Source organism: Mastacembelus armatus, chromosome 13 (genome assembly GCF_900324485.2).
Source record: "Mastacembelus armatus chromosome 13, fMasArm1.2, whole genome shotgun sequence".
Lineage (NCBI taxonomy): Eukaryota > Metazoa > Chordata > Actinopteri > Synbranchiformes > Mastacembelidae > Mastacembelus > Mastacembelus armatus.
In genome coordinates, this window is record NC_046645.1 from 21,143,018 (window position 1) to 21,165,730 (window position 22,713).

General features: G+C 37.8%; 1 protein-coding gene across 1 annotated transcript in view; it reads left to right on the top strand.

The window, feature by feature from the left end:
- Nucleotides 1-22,713, top strand: part of gbe1b (glucan (1,4-alpha-), branching enzyme 1b) — a 72,241-nt gene that overhangs the window by 38,938 nt on the left and 10,590 nt on the right. Inside the window, exons 11-15 of the mRNA XM_026321515.1 lie at nucleotides 849-959; nucleotides 1,058-1,229; nucleotides 10,946-11,130; nucleotides 15,120-15,250; nucleotides 21,952-22,069. Of these exons, the coding sequence (XP_026177300.1) occupies nucleotides 849-959; nucleotides 1,058-1,229; nucleotides 10,946-11,130; nucleotides 15,120-15,250; nucleotides 21,952-22,069 (717 nt within the window). The remainder of the gene's footprint in view (nucleotides 1-848; nucleotides 960-1,057; nucleotides 1,230-10,945; nucleotides 11,131-15,119; nucleotides 15,251-21,951; nucleotides 22,070-22,713) is intronic.

A 22,713-nucleotide genomic window follows, 5' to 3' on the forward strand; every position in this document is an offset into this window, starting at 1 on the left:
ATATAGAGTGGGAAAGCCTCTATTTAGGTGGACCAGCGAGTTCATCTCAGACATATTGATCGGCACAATTTACTCTCTTCACTGAGAGGATTATGGCTCTGTAGAGTAATATAAAGGTTTCCTGACATGTCAATCAGCTGTCACAGCCAATTCCACCGAGCAGACTTCAGCCTGTCACAGAGATGGGCTCACCAACTCCCCTGCCAATCAGACAGGCTGCATGTCTATCACCAAGGGTTCTTAGAGGGCATAAGCTCTCATTTTATACATGTAGGATTGATATCAATACTTTCTAGCATTTCCCTTGTTTATTAAATCATCTCTGTGTCCACTGCAGTTCATGAAATTATTTGCACTCTGTTATGTGCTATTTTTGGCTTGTGTAACTTGTGTGATAGCAGTTGTTTGTAGGCACATACTTGAGATGCATGTTTTGGTGGCTCCTTGTTTCCTTCTGACCTCTGAAAATTACTTGTTTGGCAGGAAGTGTGCATGTAGGCAGGCCAGTGGCAGGGCATTGATTCTAGGGTTGGATTTATTGTTGAATCCCTCCATTTGGATGAGAGGCACTGACCTTGCCCATCTCAGGTGGGGAGTCTGATGCCTTACTACCCATGGGCTGTAGTGAAGTTATTAAAAACTCCATTACCGCCATTCAAAGCTAGACATAACTCACAGCACGGATATAGAAATGTCAAAACAGAGATTGATCTGAGAAAGAAGTGTAACTCAGAGAAAACTTAAGAAAGGTAGAACTAAAATACTGACAACAGTCAGAGCCAGAATGGATCTCTCAGTTACACATCTATCATACCCTTTTTCAATAACCCCTCTCTGTCAATGTGTAGATCCTGAAGGAGTTAAAGGATGAGGACTGGGACATAGGCAATATTGTCTACACACTGACCAACAGGCGTTATGGAGAGAAATGCATAGCCTATGCAGAAAGTCATGATCAGGTAGGCTATTTAGATCTTACTTTGATGTGTCAATAGAGTCTGTCCTATGTTAGTGTGGATAATAAAACATATCTATAAAACATAATCTACATTTCCAGGCTCTGGTTGGAGATAAGACTTTGGCCTTCTGGTTGATGGACAAGGAGATGTACACGAACATGAGCTTTCTGAGTCCCATGACACCCATCATCGACCGTGGCTTACAGCTGCATAAGATGATTCGCCTTCTCACTCATGGTCTGGGTGGGGAAGGCTACCTCAACTTCATGGGTGAGTCATCACGGTAACACATAGACTCTCACACTGCAGCTGGCTATAAATGATATATTCCTACCCCCAGGATTCCAGATACTGTCACCCTTGTTATCTGTTGTTTTTATCATTCTGTTGTATGTTTTAATGTTAAAAACAATTAATCAGCTGACAGAAAATTAAGCAATTATGACAGTCCATTACTAATTTTAATCACCTAGCATGCAAAATATGCCTTTGTTTCTCTCATGCATTGTCATTTCCTACTCAGTTTTATATTACTGTAAATTGAATCTATATAGTGATTAAGGTCATGATTGTGAAGCAGCATCCTTCTGTTTGATTCATTTTCTTTATTAAAAGAGACAAGGGGAATCATTTCACATCCCTCTCATGTATTATGTTTTTTTCTGAATTTGAACTTCTCCCCTCAGGCAAGTACAACAATCCCAAACTGTTCACCAAACAGATATAAACATGCATTTATTCTTTTGTCCATCCAAGTCTTCCACAGGCAACAGACAGAAACATGCTTCACTATAAATATTTAATTGATAAGCTATCCCTACGGTCTTCATTTGCACTGCTTTTAGGGGCCACCAAAACTATAGCTCCATTTTTTTCTGTACATATTATGAAATCGTGTGTGTGTGTGTTTGTTTACTTCTCTGAACAAACAGCTTTTACCTTTGACACAAGAAATCCTAATTCATTAAGCCTTGAAATAGCTTGAGGTAGTCCTTGCTTTTCAGTTGGGGTAAAGTACTCAGTTATTAGATTTGTTATATTTCTTTTATGGATATACAGGGCGTATCTCTGGAGTGGGGTGCTACCACATTGACTCAAGGCTTATGATAAGCATCAAAGGAACCTTTTGAAGTGGGGTTGACATTAATACTCACTTTCTAGAGCTGATGGTGAAATACAGGACAAAAACTGTCTAAGATGTGATAGGATCCTTTTTTTTTAAAGGATTATCAGTCACTGCTGAGAAGTTGCTCCTAGTCCACACGACAGCTACCATGGCTTTATTAATGCCTGCTGGTTATAAATACATATATTTATCATATTATTATGATAATAAACTGATAAATGATGATGCTGGAAGTTGACCTTGGTTGAAGAGAATGTGTTTCCTTGTGTGTAGCTTCCTCTGGCTTAATGTAAACACAGCATACACTTATGATTCACAGCATTTTAGCTCCACCTTGTGACTAGGTGTTCTGGTCAAACAGTTAAAGTATTTCAACAATGCCTGTGCTGCCTCTTTGAATTCATTATCTCTGAGTATTCACTATGATGTACAGACTTACTTGAGTAAAGAACCCGGTGAATTTCTGCTAAGTGGGGTAAAGAAGAACAATCAAAGTAACGGTTTTAGATTGACAATCATAACAGCGCAGCTCATAATGAACAGGATGTCAGAGAATTGACCCCATGCAGGCAGCTGAAGGACAGTTGAAAGTAATTATATCTGATTTTTTTGGCTAAAGTCAGCTAAAAGGCACACTCGGCTGTTGTCTTGGCGCTTTGTCTCCATGGGTGCAGCATCAGCATCATCAAGAGCTGATATAGTGAGTGAAAAACTCTTAGCTTAATGATTTCATTAAATCAATCAGTCATCTCATGAGAAGAAAAAACTCACTTGCTCTCTTGCCATCCTAGCCCGTAGCTCATATGCTGTTTTGCATCTTTTCACCATGTGTGTTACTGCAGTACAGTAAACATACACAGCAGCAAAAAAACCTGTATTTTACAAATGTGATGTTCAGGAGTGCTTTACACAGCACCCTAACAGCCATGGGCCTGAACTACACATTAGCATTGTCTTTTTGCAGATATAAAATGTTTTAATCCTACCAAGACCATTATAAAATAGCATTAAAGGAGCTGATGAAACTGATAAAACCTCACTGTATTTCTCAAGCCAGTCACTTTATGTTGAGTCGTAGCTTTCTGCAAAGTTAGAAACATCAGAATCAGAACATTTGTATTAGATGTGAAGGAATAGTAATATGTAATATGCTACTACTTTAAATATACTATATATTTACCTGTGTATTGTCTATATATGATTTTATACTTCCCTCTGGGCCGCATCTTGTAAATTATTGTGTCTGAATGTAGTAAACAATAGTCAGACCTGCTAAAGTCATTGTTTTTTTAAATTTAAGTGCTGGTCTAAACTGATATTACTTTACATTTGAACTGGAGTGTGTGTCTCTAAATTCTTTCTATGTTATCTATCTATCTTATACAGTCAAAGTGGAAACATGTTTCACATTATCTCCCCTAGAAAATGAACAATCTTGCCTCCTATCCCAAAGGCTGTGAACATTTTTTTACCTCTGGATCAAAGATAATTCCTCTTGCTGATGAAATTTAAAACAGTCCAGGCAGTCTCACAGTCTCACCATTTTAACCTCAGAAACATATGATGTTCTGTGACGTGTATGCCTGTCCTCCACTCTCACTTACAGTATTGTAATTTCATCAAAAGACCTATGAGGAACCTGAAGGCCCTTTATTGTGGCTAGTTATGCAATTTTGTTGTGGTCCTTGTTCAAACACAAAGCTGTGACTTTTCCTTTTTTACTTTTGTCCAGATCATTTATGGATATGTCAGTTTGTCACTTTTTATTTGTAGTTGCCATCTCATATACTTGTATTAACAGAGCTGTTCTAAAATCTGCCTTTTCAAAGTGATAACTCACTAACTTTTATATCTAATTCTGTTCCTTTTCCTTAAATCAGGAAAATAATGAAAATTTCTAGTTCTTTTTTCTGAAGAACAGAAAATCAGGAAACTGAAAATAAAAAAAAAATCAGAGTTCTGCAGAGACAAGTTCAATCCTGTGAACTTTCCAAAGTTCTGATCATCTTACTGGTCAGCATTAAGGAAACACTCAAGAAAAACAAATAGTAATGAAGTAAATCCAAGATGACATGCCATGTCAGTGAATCAATGACAGCAGAATCATTTAGCCAGTGCAAAGCAAGAGCAAATTGTTTAAACAAGCAAATCAATTTGAAGTGCCCAGTCAAGAAAAATCCATTTATTTACTCATGACCAATGCCAAACACCATATAGCAAGAGGACAGAGGTAGCATCTGTGTTTGAGATGCTGAAAGGTGGATACTGTAAAGGATGTTAGAGTGTCAGTGACATTAAAGCACCAAGTGGCAAGGCAGTAATGAAACGCCTCAGTGGTTTTATCATTACATCAGCAGGGACAGAATGGAAGCACTCGCACTTCCTGACTTTCAGGGTTCACAGAGACTTAAGATAACCTTGCAGATTTACAGTCTAAATTACTGAGCTAAACCCCTCTCATAGCACTCTGTATTCAGGGAGTGCTACAGTGCAACAGGCAACCATTATACTGCAGCCTTGGACGATGAATTGAAAACTAGCACTTCCTCTTCATACATTTCAAATAGATAACCTCACTGAGAGCTCTGTGCGCTTTCAGGCTTGTGGTTTTAGATGAACAGCTATGCTGCTGGACTAACCAGTATCACTTATTTAATGTGCACACTGGGTGGGAATATACATAAACATAGTAACAAGAGGTTAATCAAGCAAGTGCAAATAATCATTGCATCAGGTCTGCAGCTTTTATTTATTTGTGTATTTATTTATTTATTGCACTGCAATTAAAATGTTCAGTGACTGTCGCCTTCCCATCTCCTCTGATTCCCTTATTGATCATTCTTTGCCAGAATCCCTCCAATGGAAATCACATTGATCCTTGGCTCCTTTCTGTGCTGCTAATTACTGAGGGGACTGTGTCACTGTCAGGCCCTTATCTGATGCAGGGCTGTGTACAGCGAGTAATGGAATGTGCCAGCTGAAAAGCTGCCTGACATAACCTTGTGTAAACATGGTTGCCCTCCATCAATCATATCATTATATGAACTACCATAAATTTAAACATCAACATGAATCTAACAAATGTTGCGTTCCCACCTTTAGCATGGGAACAAATTTGTGGTGCTACTTCTAGATTTTTCTTTGTTTGCAGTTTTAGCCATTATTTAAGATAACCATCTACTTACCAACTCAACTCAACAGGTGGTGACATTTTTAGATGTCTAGTTTATCAGGGGCAATGTGCAACCTGCCCATCATACATGTTGTTTTTCAGATTGTTTAGATACTGGCTTTACAAAACCTTAAACCAAATCTTAAACTTCAAATTTAACTAGTTACTCATTCAAAATGCATTTATTTTTTGTTTGTGCATGTTTGTTTTAATAAGACCAAGAGTATACAGCAATGCTAGCACCTGTGTGATGCTACAGTACAAAGGAACAGTTGTGGTATGAGCTACTGTTCAGCTAATCTCAGCATGCCACAGTAACAAGCTCACAGTGACATCGCTAACATGCTGATTTCAAGGGGATGTAATGTTCACACTGTTGCTGTCTTAGCCTGGCATGGTAGCATGCTAACATTTACTAATTAGTACAAAACACATAATAAATTCCAAGCCATTCTACAACACCCCAAATATGAATCTGCTGGTGGTGCTGGATGAAGTCAGTGGCTCACTTAAGTCAGGATTTATCCTCAGGACATAATGAAAGTCTGTTTCAAACTTTATGGCAGCCCATGTATTAGTATATTTCAGTCTGGACCACAGTGTTGGAGTGACCCGCACACTCTCTAGAGTCATGCTGCTAACATGGCTTAAAAAGCCTGAATTGTTTTTCCCCCTTAGGATACTCTCTTACCATCTGTTTGAAGTTTGTAGATTTGGCCATCAGTCCTATGAGTAAAATTAATAATAACATTGTACTCACAATGTTCATTTTACTAAAAAGAACAACTCCACTGGGGCAAGAAACATGAGCAGTCAGATCATACAAGATTTAAAAAAATGCTACAGCCAAACGTGTTTGAAAGAGAAAACAAACAGTAAACTGTTAGCCAGGCTGTCCTACATAAAGTTCCTGGCTCTAATGTGACCAGCCTTCCCATACTTATAATTTAACATGCAACTGTGCTAAATGTTTGTTTTTTTTTTTCAGCTGTGAGAAGGTAGACGAAGGTGATTATTATGGTGATTAATGCAGGCATATGGGAGGAACACTGCTGTGTTATCATACAGGAGAGGGAGGTGATTACCTAAAAGAGGTGTGTCCAGTGTATTTCTTTAAAGCTGAAATTAAAAGACGAGTCAAAGGCTTTCATGGGTTACTGAATCAGCCTGTACAGGAAATCAATCATCTCCACTAGACGTTATAAAATAATAACACTGGAAAACTGAAGGTAAGTACAGGCAAAGGGGGCTGGTGCACTTAGACTATTAATAAGTATAGCTCTTTTAAACACTTTTATCAAAGCAGTGGGTTATGTCTGGGTTTGCTGTCTCAGAGAGAGATTAGTAAGCAACCCCATTTTTTATTTATTTATTTATTTTTTGCATGTGTATGTATTGTGTTGTGTAGATGTGTGTACATGGGCTCTTTGCCTATACCCACTTTCACACTATAAAAGTATACAGAGAGAGAAAATACTGTTGTGCGGTGGTGTGAGTTTCTACTGTTCATTCCTGTAGTTTAGCTACTTCACTCCAGATCATAAGAAAAAAGATGTGTTGTTTCTTTTTAGTTCTAGTCCATTTAAGATTCACAGTGACCTACTAACTGATGTTAAGTCACATGGACTGCCAGGTAACTTATTCATTCGATAGTTTTAGTGATCTATTCTGCAACATCAGCTCTACTTGGATCTTCAGGGGAAAATATAAACAAAAGTTATTTTGGTGACCAACAGCAAGTGGCACTGTGTTTACTGTTGCTTGAAGCCTTTACTGGTTTTCCCTGGTGGTCACAAAAAGCTCCGACATAGAAAAACAGTTGGTCCTGTGCAGTGATCCAGACTGTAACATACCTTTATTTGCCATTAATACAGAAGGCTAGATAGAAATGAGCTATATTTTACCAGAGTATGGTTGTGGGAAAGCAAAGGAATGATGAACAAAAATGGCTCGTTTAGCTTCTGAATTCATCCAACTCTCACATATCTCACATACCCAGGGTCCATGCAAACTTATTGTAGATCAAGAGAAGTGTATGTTTTTAAGGCAGTCTTAGTACCATCATTTTGCTCCATGCCATACTGTTTTATAAATGACATGGACCTCTCTAAGTTAACAAGACTGAATTAGTTTAGATGTAATCACAACATAACCCAACTACACAACCTTGAATAATTTGAAATGACAAGGGGGTGATGGTTGTTACAAATTTAACTTAATTTATGACAATTAAACTTTAAAAGGAAGCAAGGTGCTATTCCACAGATTTTATATTTTTTTATTTCTAATACATATTTATATTTTTTACCACCATCCAAGCCATGTATTTTATTTGCAGGTATGAGTAATCTCCCATCCTTTGTGCATTGCATTTTAAAGTCCAAGAACAGCACACTAAAAATTCAAGCAGATTTTGTAGAAACAACTTTTTTTGAAACAACTTATGTGTCAAGTTGAATTTAATACTACTTAAAACTTGCTGAGACATGGGACATGATATTGGGATACATACATTTGCAATACAGCACAACACAGAAAGGCTGTTTCCCTAGGCCGGAGATCTCCAACCCTGATCCTTGAGCACTACTGTCTTGCAGGTTTTCCAAGTATCCCTGCTCTTCCAGTTTCTGATTACCCTATCCAGGTAATCAGCAGTGGGTAGGGCAGGGATATCTGGAAATCAAGGACAGTAGTGCTTGAGAAACACGGATGGAGACCCCTTGCCTATAGGCCATGTCAAAAGTCGTTCTGGTAAATGTAGGGACTGAAAAGTACTGCTGATGTTGACAATGACAGGTTGAGGGTGGCTATACCAAAATAGTAAATTATCCAATGTACATGTCTGAAAGAATATCTGACTGTGGACTTTTAGCTTCTTCTTGAGAGCGAGTTCACTGAGGTAATCATGAGGCTTATTCCTTATGTGCTACTTAAAGGGAGGCCTTTAGCACAGCATTTGAGAGCAGGCTTTCTTGCTCCCTCTTGATATCATTTGAGGATTACTTTCATCCAAACAATGCTACGCTTACTGTAACTGCCTTTGTAAAATTAGACCTGAATTTTGTTGAATTGTAGTCTGTTCTTGAAATCCTTCATTCAGCAAAATCCCCTGTTTCTTAGTTGCCTTTTCAAGTGACATCATAAAGTTACCTATTAAAACTGTCATGCTGTGATTACAAGGGGAGCCTTCTGGTTAGGCTCCATAGGCTCAGTCACTCATTTCCCACATTTTTGAACTGTCACTCTCATACTGTAGGCGTTTCAAGTCTATGGAGCTGCACTTAAGAAATAGCACTGGTACATTGCTTCATCAAATACTTGCTGGGGAAGGTAAAGTTGTTATCTGTCTTCTTCAGTCTTCTTTCACAGTCTAGTTTCAGGATATTTAAAGTCCGTCTTAAAAACAAGAATGAATTGCCCATATATATGTGAGTTAGTAGAAAAAAAGTAGTAGTTCTAAGTATTCCAGTTCTCCACACCAGCCCTGAAGGTTTTCACCCAGAATGCAAAAAGTGAATAAAATGCACTGCAAAGTTCAGTGAGGTTCATACAAAGCTTCAGGAGTTAAAGAAGGCGCATAGCAAGTCTATTGATATATATTAAAACTGTCACAAATTGAGTCTCCAAACAGTGCTGAGCTTCCACTGCATATGGCTGCACTGGCCTGCAACCAGTTCCCCTCAGTAGCTAAGGTTGTCAATCTCACCACCAAGTCAGTTCTTCTTTCCTCGGTGTTGTTCTAAACAGGATTGTTTACCAGTAGCTAAGATCTGAGAGTTCATTGTGTCACTTAATACTTGGCTTTCATGTCCGTTCGCATTAATAACCAAACAGTTCATTGTGTTTTGTTCCAAATGTGTAGCAGTGTGGATGCTGAGCAGAGAGGGAGTATGATTTGCACAGATGAGGGAGGTGTTTGAAATGGCTTTTCTTGAGATTTTAAAGACAACAACTCAGTCAGAGATGGGACAGATCATATTTAAGAGTTTCCTACTATACAGTCCTAGAATTTTTTTTATGCACTGGTGATGAAATCTGACTTGGATATGCCCTTTTAAAAAAGTGAGGATGGCCACAAGGATGAAGCTTGCTGCTGATGCTCTTTGATGCAGACTGTATACAGTATAGAGTATTGTATGTTAATTTGTATTTACCACAAAATTATCTTTAACTCCAAGACATACTGCTGTTGTTTCAGCAATGCGGTAGAATGAAAATTTATGATATAGCTTCTATTCATTGTTTGTGATTTGTGACAATCACATTCTGGAAATTAATCAACACAATGGAGTAAAATGTAATGTGTTGATTTATGGCCTACTTTCATAAGAAATAAACCTAATAAATTTGGTGATCCTTTAACCTTGAGAACTTTAATAAGACCAAACTTTGAATGGTCAGTATATCTCCAAAACACACACACACACTATACCGCATCCTTTTCTGGAGGACACTTGAACCCTGATAGCTGAAATTTGAATTGTGGGTGTGATTAAAGCCCCACAAGGTAACATTTGTACAGTAGCAGTCCTGTATCTCAGATGCAGGGTGAATAAGTAGTGTATACACTACACTCTGGGTGGACTCGAGGGAAGTCTGCCTTTGACTACCAGTGGTGCAAGTCTTAGGTGTAATTCTCTCTTTTATGTTTCAAGTTCAGTCATGTGCGAGGCTTGTTATTCATGTAGATGTCACAAGAAAATACTGTTTCTCTCTTGTCCCTCTCTGCTTCATTTTCCCTGTTGCTCTCTCTCTCTCTCTCTCTCTCTCTCTCTCTCTCTCTCTCTCTCTCTCTCTGTCTCTGCATGTCTTTGCTGCCCTAATTTCTAGGCTAGTACTGTAGTGGGCTTGCAGTGGGTTTTGTTGGCACACTATGCCTTATTGTTTGGTACTTCTTTAACACCTACATAATATATTTCATTAGAATCTGCTGTCAGTCCCTGTCCGTTCCACTTCATCCCATCATTCTTAAGAATGCAGGGTGGAGGGTGTGGGGGCTCTGTTCTCTTGTCATGCATCTTCCTCTGTCTCTTGCCTGTGTATCTCATCTTTTCCTCTACTGGGAATTCAATTATCCCAGCTGTTGTTTTATGATGTTGTCGTGACATCTGATGACGGAATCATTATCTCATCTCCTGGCACGATAGCATAGCAGCAACAGGCCTGTTGTTTTCTACACTGCTGCAGTTCGCGTTCAGCTTTACATCTGGCTACTCTGGAGTACTACTCTTAATGCATCAACAGTACTAGTCTGACATTTTACTCCTTTTTGCCTTTTACTCACAATCTTCTGAGGCAGGTTTATGAAAGGTATAGTAGTTGTGGTTGTTGTGAGGTGGAGTAATTCACGAACAAGAATTTTTTGCAGTGTGTCCTAATTTCTAGAAGTGACATAAAATTAGCTGTCTGTTATTGAGAAATAATATATAAATAACACATTCTGTTTTTTTTTTTCATATTTGTTGAAAAAGGTGAGATAAATGAAAGCTCTGTTTTAGTTTTGCAATGTTTTAGTTTTATTCATGTAAGATCAGGTTTTTCTGTGACTGAGTGTTTGGCACATTGTAGTTGGTGAAAAATGTTGTTTTTTTGTGTTAGGAATTGCCCAATAAACTGTGTAAATTCACAGAGCTTCTGTGCCTTTCTCTTCACTATGTACATTCTTTAATAACACTCTCTGTGTTGCAGGGAATGAGTTTGGCCATCCTGAGTGGCTGGATTTCCCCAGAGAAGGGAACAATCACAGTTACCACTATGCCCGGCGGCAGTTTAACCTAGTGGATATGGATCACCTCCGCTACTGTCAGCTCTACGCCTTTGACCGAGACATGAACCGTACCGAAGACAAGTACGGCTGGCTGGCTGCCCCACCTGTAAGGTCATCACATGCTCACTGTACACTGGGTTTTGTGCAGACACTCTCAATGACAAAATCACATGAAAATATAATCTCAAAGTGCCATTTTTCTTACATGCAGAATATGCACAAATTTCTAGTGTCCCAACCCATTGTTCATAAATGATTTAGCACACATAAAATTAATTTGTAAAAATACATTTATTTTCGAGTTTGCATCTTTATTTCCCTTCACAGTTTCAAAATTAGGGAGCACTGTTGGCTTTTAGGCAGAATGAGATATATGCACTATAAAGACAGTTCGTTTTGGAAATGTCTTGTTTCTCTGGCTCCTCTCAAAGTGAACATTTATAGAGCTTTGCCTGCGGTGAAAACCTTTGGGAGAAAAAAAATTGTGTTCTTCTCTTGAGGACCCAGTAGGAAAGTAATGGGATAATGCAAATGGAAAGTGTGGCTAAATTGACAGGGATTAGAAGTGAGGCTGTGTAATTGATTCAAAAATACCCTCCCTCACATCCCCAGGAACCAGTCCTCAGATTAGCACTACTTCACCTTGCTGCGTTACACTCTGACCTGCATATTTCTCCTTGACAGACAGACAAATGCAGCAGAGTAGGAAAGGTATGAGAGAATAATTAGAGACATGTCTGGTTCACAAGGATAATTTCAGCACATTGATCAGTCAAAAGTGTGTTCTGTCATACTGCAGCCTCTTACGCACTCTAAAACCACATGCAGAGCTTTGGAGGTAAGGCAAAGGAAAAGCAAAGGCTTACTCATGTCTGTGTTCCCTTTTGGGATAAAATGTTGATCCCAAAGGATGCTGCTGGCAGGGACGACAGACATTTGGCACCAGTGCTGACCTGTTACATATAAGGTGCTGTTTTCCTTGGCTGTTTCTGTGCCTTTTTAAATGAAATTGTAGAGTAGATGATCACTCTACCATCTGTACTTAAAACATTATTTAATTATGTTCTTTATTTGATTTTATATTAAATCATGTGTAAACCTATTCTTTAAGAATTAGAAAATGACTGCCTGAAGGTGGTTATTTCTTCCTAGTTATTTTATATTTGACGCTCAGCTTGGTGTGTGGACAGAAACCTCTGATTGTTTACCCTGTTCATGACATGATGCAGTAGTTATATGTTATGGAAGACCAGAGAGGATGTGCATGTAATTACTTCTCATATTTTCTTTTGATATGTTCTTGAAATAACAGATTTTGTTTTGGAGCACACATAGGGCAAAGGGTTTGTTCTATTATTAAGCTGCCAAATACTTATTCCGTTATCATCAGAAAGGTTTTGACAGATTGTTGCAAAGAGTAAAATAAATGTATTGGTCAAGATGACTAAACTATAAGGCAAAGAGTTTATTCTAAAATAATAATTTTAAGGCACAGCAGAGTGGTTGCTTTGAATGAAAACATTACTCGGGCAAAATTACCACAATGTTCTCTAAGTTTGAACCAACTAACTGGAATACAGCATGAAATTATATATACAAATACAGTATTGTCCAGCTATAGTGGGTGCAATTTTTAAATGAAAAAAAACGCCACCACTACAGTTACAATAGCATATAGAGTACACCACACAATCTGGCATGGTCAAAATTGACATTGTACAGTCAACAAAGATTTCTTTTTATCATGTAGACCCTATTGGCACTGTGCGCACTGTACAAGGCAAATTACAACATGTCCAAAAGCATTATCAGTAAAATATGTCAGTCCTTAAATTACTTTTAATGATGATCTGACATAAGCTCCTTGAGTATGTTTTCATACTGCACATGTACCTATTACATACAGTAGATTTTACAAGTGTACTGTGATCTCTTAAATGTTTTATGCCACTTAAAAACCAACTGCAGAGAAATATTTTAAAACTCTTACATAAGAAGTAAAAACATAGAAGAAGTGGAGTCAAAGTCTAAGTACACATAGATCAGAATAGATACTATTTAACACTTAACATAAGATATTGGGTACGTATAAAGATCAGACTGAAGGTACAGTATATAATAAATCACTTCTAGTGGTTTGCTTCTGTGCCCCAGACTGTGCACAAAAGCAAAAGCAACTTTTATTGAAGGATTGATGCAATATCACGAAACAACTTTTTAGAACATCACTCGTAGATAATTGCTTGAGATGAGATGAGTATGAATCCTTTAATCTGAATCATCTTATCAGTGACATTGAGATAATCATGCTTAGTGGACATATTTGATAGCTTGTCTCAATATTCAGTGAAGCACTATGTAGTTAACACATACAGTAACACTAGATCATTTTATTTACTAGTAATGTAACCCGTGTTATCTTTATTTGTAATAGTGTTTATTATTTATTATTTGTAATAGTTTATTTGTCTGTGAATCTTTACATTAAGATTTCATGTTCACATAAGAAAGATACAGTACACATTATACTGTATTATCTAATATTGAGGTCACTTGATGGTTTAGGATTTACAGTACCCATCTGTGACCTCAAAGCTTATGTTTGGTTATTACCTGGTCACATAATGTTTCCTGAGCGAACCTTAGAGGAAAAGTCAAAACATTATTATTGACCTTTTATCCAGCCACAGGGTACATCTTCAAATGTATTTTCGATGTTCCCTGTCTCCCTGGAAATAAATGTTTTTTGGGGCCAATGTATAAATCCAGTAATCCAACGGCACTGCAGTTGAATTAACATATGTGCCAGTGAAGAAAAGCAGCAGCGTAAAGGGGCCATAGTCTGGAAGTATTGTATTTGAACAGTGGTATTATGAAAATATTTTCATTTAGAGTGCCAAGGTCACACATGGGATACTGTTGGGATGTGTCCAGCTCCCCGCCTGGCTAAGTTTCACCCAAAACGTTTGTTTCGCATCAGTGTGATGCTGCGGGCAGTGACAGAAACAGAAACTTAACTGACTCTTTGACCTGATGTCTAACTAGAAAATGCTGCAAACATATCAGGGAACTGTATGTTTGCATCTTGGATTAACTGTTCTTGGTTGCATTTACATCTATATAATAATAAGTAAGTATGCACATTTTCTGTATATGCTCACTGGGTTACAACTTGATGGATGCAAGTTTCATTTGTTTTTTAATGCTAAAGCAGTTACTGTCAGCCAGAGACGACTGATGTAAATTTGTAGACTTCTCTTCAATCAAACAAACATTATTTGTATTGTACCTTTCAGGTAAATGAAGTTCAATCTGCCTTTCAGACTGACACGTTGACGAGTTAAGGTGGAACAAATGTGAACAGGAAAAAAAATTGAGCCAATGCAGAAGAAATGAAAAGTGTATGAAATATTTAATAGACCTCTATGTAATACAATAAAACCGATAAAATAAATTAAAATAGAAATTTGTTTAAAAATGCATACAAAAATAAAATGTACCGGAGTGAATGAAACGTTTAGAACATGAATACAATAAAATAGATGAATAACCTGAATAAATGGCAAGAAAATATTCTAATCAGAAGTGAGCCTAAAATGGTAGGTTTTAAAAGTGGCTCTAACATTAACACTTTCAGATGTTCATGTAGAAATCGACTTGGTAAAAGACTCCAGACTTAAGCTCCATCCTCTCTGCCAGTCTGGTTGCATGGGTGCTTATCTTCTTGTTCAGCCGTGAATATGCTGCCCTGAAATTGGCTTGGGGAACAAGGCACTAAAAATAGGGGGTTGTGTGACATTGGTAATCTCTACTAATGACACGTTAACAGTAGCTCACTCCACAGGAGAGTGGTGGCTGTATCATGTGCAGCTGTCGAAAGTAGTGCATGTCTCGTGCCACCCTGGCCCCTGCTTTCTGCTGATGAGTGCCACCTGAAATTTGATATGGGAATGTTACTCAGCCTATTTGGAAATGTGTAGTCCACTGATATAATGTGCCCCATTGTAACACTCTAAATCCAAGATGAGAAAGGTAATGACTATTCATGAAGAAATATTTTATTAGCTTTTCTTTTCTCTCCCTTTTCCCCTCCAGGCCTTTGTGAGCGCCAAGCATGAAGAGGACAAGGTCATTGTGTTTGACAGGGCAAATGTGCTCTTTATCTTCAACTTCCACCACATTAAGAGCTTCCAGGACTATAGGGTGGCTGTAGAACTTCCAGGAAAGTATCCTTTTAGCTCTCATCTGTCATGCCACTGCTTGTTTCCTTTAAATCATACTTTGGCTTTCCTCTGTCAGGCCACAGTGCACGCTCACAGTGCCCCTCAGAGTAATGATGGCTTTGTTAGTTACTTTTTTAATACAGTAACATCACTAATCTTTTGAGCCTGACAAACTCACCAGTTGGGAATTCTTCAACCAAAGCAGTAAATGTATTTTAAAAGGGGAAGAAAGGAAAGAAGATGGAAACAGAGGAATTATGGGATCTATTTTTAAATGCAAAGAGAATTTTTTAACTTTTTTTATATCCAGTAACTACAGGTATAATGGTCCCCGATGGACCATTAATTTAAGGTTTTACTTGCATACCACCAATTTAGCAAATAGCTGCTCTTCAATGTCTGGCAGTCAGCTAGTGTACTGTACATGAATATCTTAGTCACATGGTTGTATTTACAATGTATGAAGCAGTCTTACGTCATCAAGCAACCTCACTTTTGATATGAAATTGAAGACTAGACATGGTTTTAAAGTGATCTACCAATAAATTCATCTGGGCATTGAAGAAAATATAATTCACCTCTGAGAGTTTGCTTTTTTATGGGCCGTGTCAGACTTGTTTAAAGTAAATGTGAGCTGTAAAGGCCCACAATTTTAATGGCAGTGTTTTCTCCGAGGCTAATACTTTTGTGATATAATTTTAACCATCACTGTTGAGAGGAATACGATTCAGTTGTTTATATTGGTGTTGTTATGCTATTAGAGAGAAATAATAGCAGAGCCCAGTGATTCAGAAAGTGCTCGCTTTAGTGGCATTGGCTGTCTGTCTTCCCAGTGAGCAGTACAGAGGAATTTAATGAGTCCCACAGTTGTGATTACAGCAGGCTTAATGATCAGGGATGTGAAGGGGGACAGAAAGCTGACAGATTTGTATTTATTATAACGGACATCACTCTCTTCTGGGGCCCACTGTAGCTCACGCCAACAGTTTCTCGGATGGGTAGGAAGCTGTGTTGCTTTTTCAGCTATGACTTAAATAATGTGTTAGGCAAAATGCAGACAGAGCTTGTTAGTTTTCTCTGGACACCAGCAGTTCAAATCACTATGCATGAGCAATTCAGTCTCAAATTATGATGATTCGACTGGTTGAGAATAAGGATGTTAAACAGAAGTTGTTCCCTTTATTTCTGTTTCATATAGATGGCTAAGTCGATGTTTATTGCTAGTTAGGATACAAGAATAAATGTCTGTCAAAATGTAATGAAATATCTTAAATGAAAAATGTTTTTTACATATCATCAGATTTATATCATTATATTAACAAGCCATCACTATAATTATTACATTTAAATCATTTGAAGAATCAGTTTATTTTTTGTGTGCTGCTCAGAATCTGGCTATTACAATAGTATTCTGAATATTACACATAGATGTTTAGGGAATAATGTCATTGACATTTTCAAAGTCAATATCATTGCATGATAAGACAGCAGGTAAAAGGACAAAACTTGTAATATGTATTGCATACATAGTAAAATAATAATAACAATAATAATAATAATAATTTTGCAACGTAAAATAACAGAAGTAACCCAAAACTCTTAATATCAGATGTTAATTGTTAGTATTTACAGTAATTGTATAGTCTGCCTTGTATTTACAGCTCTGCCTTGATGGGGTGAATCTTGGGCATTAATAGCGTTGTTGCACAGTGTCTGTTACATCGTTTTTGAGAGGTGGTTTTTTTTTTCATTTAGATGGAACCACATCTTTTCCTTCTGGTGCATCTTTTGATGTTTAAGGAGAGGCCTCAGACACTGGGTGGGTTGAGAGGAAATGCAAATAAATGTGAGGGCAAAGCCCTGACTGTCATTATACAGAGAGGCAGTAAACACATAAAGGCAAATGTGCTGTGTGAGGAAGGTAAATGCGCGTGTGTATGAGGAGATGCAGATCCTCCGATGGGAATGTGTGCAGAGGATCCAATTAGGGGAGAAGACAGATGAAAGTGCCACTCAGAGGCAGAGGAGGTAAACAAGACAAGCTGAAAGACTCCAAAAGTGCTTTTTCATTACACTCAGCTGTCATATACTTAAACTTTCTTCTACCTGTGTGAGGGTCAAGGATGTCACAGTGGAGCGCCACACCATGGTGGTATCTGGGTGATAATAGGTCAGTGCAGCTGACCATGCTGTGTACCACTGAAAATGGTACTGTACAAGTACTCTATCATGTCATAGGGTGTCCCTCTCCAGCAAAAAACACTATTACCTTACCTTTTGTTGCCCTCTGTCACATAGTGGAAGACTGCATGCTGGTCTTGATGAATCTTCATGTGGTTTCCCTTTCTGGCATAGTAATTTTTAGTACTACACTCAAAAAATAAGTACAATATTGCCCAGTGCCAGAGCTATTTGAAAATGTTTCACAAGATCTGCATAACTCCTCAGTAGTTTGCTTAATTATTGATAGAAACTCTAAGAAAAAAAAGTTGTCACCATTGAAAGGAATCCAAAGTTTATGCTGTACAGATGCGTTACACCTAAATAACCATTGTGGTTTTAGTATCTGGGGCATAATTTAACAGTGAAAGGCTGCTGTTTAGAGTTTATAATAAATAAATAACTGCGATACAGTAATCATCCTCAGTATAAGTCCTTAATTGGATGCTCAGTGACTATTTGGCCTCTTCATATTTTTAGACAAGCGTTTCTCTTGCTTCTCAATGTTCTGTTCGGAATGTGTTCTTTTTCTGTCCATGAGGAACAGGAGAGAGTGAAGTGAAGCACCTCATTGAAAACATTGGCCATTAAAATGCTGTCAGCATCAGCTTTTCGACAGGCCGTCAAACAATCAGTGTTTATTATTTTCCCTCCAACTTGTGGTGGACACATTCTTCAGGCAGTGGGCTTTATCTGGGTGGTTGGAGTATTTGAAATCCCAGCTGGATCTCGTTGTGAAAACTGTACCTGTCAGGGCAGATTGGTCTGTGATTTACACTGTGCCAATTGGCAGCTGAGCTTGTGTTAGGTCATCATTCTCCTTCTCTGTCTGAGCCATTTCTTGAATGCCATTTGTGATAATTCAACTACAGGTGTGGTGACACTAACTAGAATTTAGAATAAAAATACACTGTGCTGTGCATAGGTGACAATAATTTACACTGATATTACCTGGAATCAATCTTATGAGGTTTCTGAAAAAGTAAAATATGCATTTATTTTCTTTACCGTAACTCTACAGCATGCTGTAAGATACATCAAGATAGATTGCATAAACAAACTTGCATTACTTTTCTCTGCATGGGATCCCATTAGGTTGTAACTCTACCAGACATCCTCCACAGACATTCTCATCAATCCAGAGGCTTAATCTGATATTTCAAATTTTGTTGTGTTCATATGCTGTATACAAATAAAGGAGCTTGTTTTATTTCAGACACCAAAGGAAAATGCAAACAAGAAACTAGACAGGTTGTAATCGAGCCAACAATTTAGCTAAATAGTAAGTAAATAATACTAATATACTACTTTATTTGTAGGTAAACTACAAACCAACTCACATCCCACCACATCTTTAACAAAGTCTTACAGTCGTACAGCTACATAGTGCACAAACACTAATCTGCAGCTCAAACACACAGAATCTGTGAATTCATTATTGACATTAGGGCATAAGCCACGCCCCAACCCCTAATCAACATTTGCAATCAACATTTGTTGGCACGTACCTCTGCACCATACTGAGATAAAACATCAACCGTGACCACATCAATAAAAAAAAAAAATTAAAAAAAGCCCAGCAAAGACTCCTCTTTCTCTGAGAGGTCAATATGTTTGAAGTAAGAGAGCAAGTAATGCTCGGTTTCTAAACTGCAGTAATTAAAAGTATTCTCACATATTCCACAGAGGTTTGGTGCAACACTTAAGACAATCAAACTTGCAACAATCTTTGGATTAGTAATATCCACCTCACAAAACTCCAAAAAAACGTGCTGTAAAAGAGCAATGAAATTTATCAGAATGTTGGTAATAATTCCTCAATATACACAAACACTTTGTGCAAAACTAAGGCATGTACAGTTGGTCAGATTTGATGTAAGAAGTCGGTTTATGAACTGTGATATTTCCAACACACAGGTTGCGTAATAATTTGGCTTTTCCCTTTGTTTTTTTTTTTCTTTTCATTAAGTTTTGCTGATTATTTGACTGCTCATGTTGCATCCTCAACCACATGAGTTGAAACTGTGAAAGTAAGATCTGTTATTTCTTCTGACCGCGATATAACAATAGAGAGCTCTGGAGTCCTCTGTGACAACATGTTCTTTTTACATATGTATAGCTGTGGAGTTTCAGAATTTTTTGAAATTTCAGAATATAAGTATGTTTATCACTTTGTATAAAAAGTATGACAAAAGCCTGTCTACTTTTCCCTTTACCTGCAACAGGATAACAATGCAGCAAAGTATAAAACTTATGCGGATGGTTGGTAAACAGTACTACAGGGTGTCATGTTGTTTATACAAAGTGATGTACATCCCTTTATTTTGAAATGAATAGTCTTAAAGGGTCCCACTTTATATCAGTTTATGAGTTTCAGCTGGCAGTTGGCCTGAGCCGTCTCTTATTCCTCTGTTACAGACACACTTTCTACCATTTCTTCCACTCTGATGTAGGTTGCAATAGCTGAACAGAAGGCAGAGAAAAGTTTACTCTGAAAAGGCAAGATATGGCATTTAGAATGCTTACAAGGCCGGGCCACATTCTTCAAATGTGCACACACATATTCCTCAGCTCTTTTTCACACACACCAGGGTGCTATTACTTTCATAAAGTACGAAAAAAACGAGAAGTTGATGGAGAAACTAAGTGGTGGCTTGGTCTGCAATCATGGTCATGGCCAGATTGTTTTCAGGTCATCAATGACTCCAATCACCCAGCTTTGTACTGCCTTCTTTTCTTTCTGCTCATTGGCCAAAATTGATTGTGTTCTTAAGTCTCCCCCTTTATTCACACAGGCTGTATTGATTACAATACTTTACAGCTGAACTGCAAGCTGTTGTTGCAGTTTGTAGCTGCTAACAAAGACATAATCGCTCAAAGCTTCTAACTACCAATTTGTGCTGGTTCTTGCTTCCTTGCAAAGAGTTTTGCCAGGGAACTGTGAATTGCTATAGCTATGCCTCAATTCTGTGCCACAGATATGCACACATATGCAATCCACAAGAACTGAAGCACATAATCAGCAAAGTGAAGAAGCACTGTAGTGTTTGTTATAGCACCGTAAATCACGTGAAACGTTATTTGTGTTAATGGAAAATGTCTACAGTTTATAAATACATTCCATGCAGCATTATGTTTAAAGTAATGTTTCGTATTGTTTGTATTTATTGTAAAACCTCAAAAAAAAAAAAAGACCCACCATAGTGGTGAGTAGAACAGAAGAGGTGTGAAGGAGGGTATCTTCCTCTTCGGCAGAAACAATGCACGGAACAGGGCTTCTTTTTAATCATCACTATCAAAGCAGACAAACAGGCAGCAAAAGCGAAATTTTCTTGGCTCTGGGGAAGAACGAGGCAGTATTTGAGGATCACACTCCAGAGTACCGCCTATGGGGAGAGAAGGTGATTATTCAGCCACCCAATTAGAGAGCTGTTTGCATGTCTGCTCCTCTCTCCAGGTGTTTGTTACTGCACAGCCCCTTACAGCCCCTGTCCCTGAGAGACAGAAGTAAATAATACACTGCACCGATGTTTATGTGTTCATGGACACCAGGATACACATGTAGGGCTACTAAGCATTTCTGGCTGGCATGTGAAAGGCTAAATTTCGCTTGGGGAACAGTTTCAGACAGAAATATTTATTTATGTACATGTTTGTCAAAGTGCACTTTCTTTCATAAATGTCGCTTTTAAAATGTCTTAAATATTTCCTCTGACATTAATAATAGATCTTGATTCTGACATCCATCCTTTTTTGTTTTTTGAAGTTTAAGAAAGGGATGGAGCTCCCCACAAAAATGTTACTTGAGACACACTTTGAGAGCATGTTGATTTACAGTATTTGTGTGGGTAAATAGGCCAGATTTTCAGTATCCAGTACAGTTTTTGTTACCAGACCGACAATAAATGCATAGATGCCTGCTAGTGCCTCTGCTAAATACTAACTTTAAGGGAGGAATACCTTGGCAGTCAGTTATGTGTCATTTTGTAGTTAGTTTGTACTGATTTGTTCTCGCTGACGTTGACATGAAAGAGTCTTTTCTCTTGATCTGCCTCAAAAAAAAGCTGATAATATTTCAGTGATTCAAAGTTGTACACATTATAATATGAGACCTGAAAGGGGAGGGGATACTTTTTATAGAAACTATTCATGTATATCTGTTGTCAATCATTTAGATCACTTTTTTGATCAAATTCATTATTTATGCAGATAATTAGATAAATTAGACAGGCTGGATAGTTTTGCTATGGCTGAATCACTTTTGTATTTATGTTAATTTCAGACAGAATTCTCTTTGTTAGAGCTCTGCACTGTTGATGGATGTGAAAATTTCAATTTGAGAGTACAAACCAGCTGAGCGCTACTAAAACAAGTCTGTACACAAAAAGCATGAGTGATAAAAACCTTCTCTCGTGCTTCTTATGTCTTAAATCATTTCATGTCTTTTCCCACTCCTGTTTTGCCTTAACCTCCATCTTTGTCAGATACAAAATCAAGCTGGATTCAGATGAGTTTCAGTATGGAGGTCATGGACGGCTGGACCACAACACAGAGTTCTTTACTGAGGCCCAGCCCTTCAACGGTCGCTCCAACTCGATGCGGGTAAATATTTTAACATCACACTTTTGACTGATTAAAGGCCATCTTTTGTTGAATGACACTAGAGCCCTAAACATGGAGTATACACCAATTATAAGCCCAGGGCCATCGTAGATTAGTCCAGTCTCTAGACCTCTTCTCTAATAACCTATATTGTATCACCATCCCACTCTGCATTCTAATTCCAGCATAGTTAGAGGATGTTGTACATTCATACTGAAAAAGTGACAAAATTAAGTGTACTCCAAAAATGTCAGCATGCATACTAAATGATTTTTGAGAGTGCTGTTGATGGGCGCCATTGTTCCACAGTGCTGTGCACAAATACATAACGCAGGAGCTGCTCACAGCTGAAAAGCATCAAAAGGAGTTGTGGGTGTTGGTAAGATGACTCCAGAAATATCTGGAATATAAAAAAATAAAAAAATTTAAAAAGCACTAAAACTTTTGACGAACATCTTTCAATTTGTTGTTTCAAAAATTAACTTTAACAGTAGTGTTACAAAATGTCATGGAATAGAGCTTTATAAATGATTTGTACTGTTCGATTTCACAAATCCATTTAATTAGCTTGAGATGAAGTTTGTAGTGGGAGGATCTTTCAGACTGAGGTTTGAACATGTTTTCATGAAAAAGGGCTGCCTGTT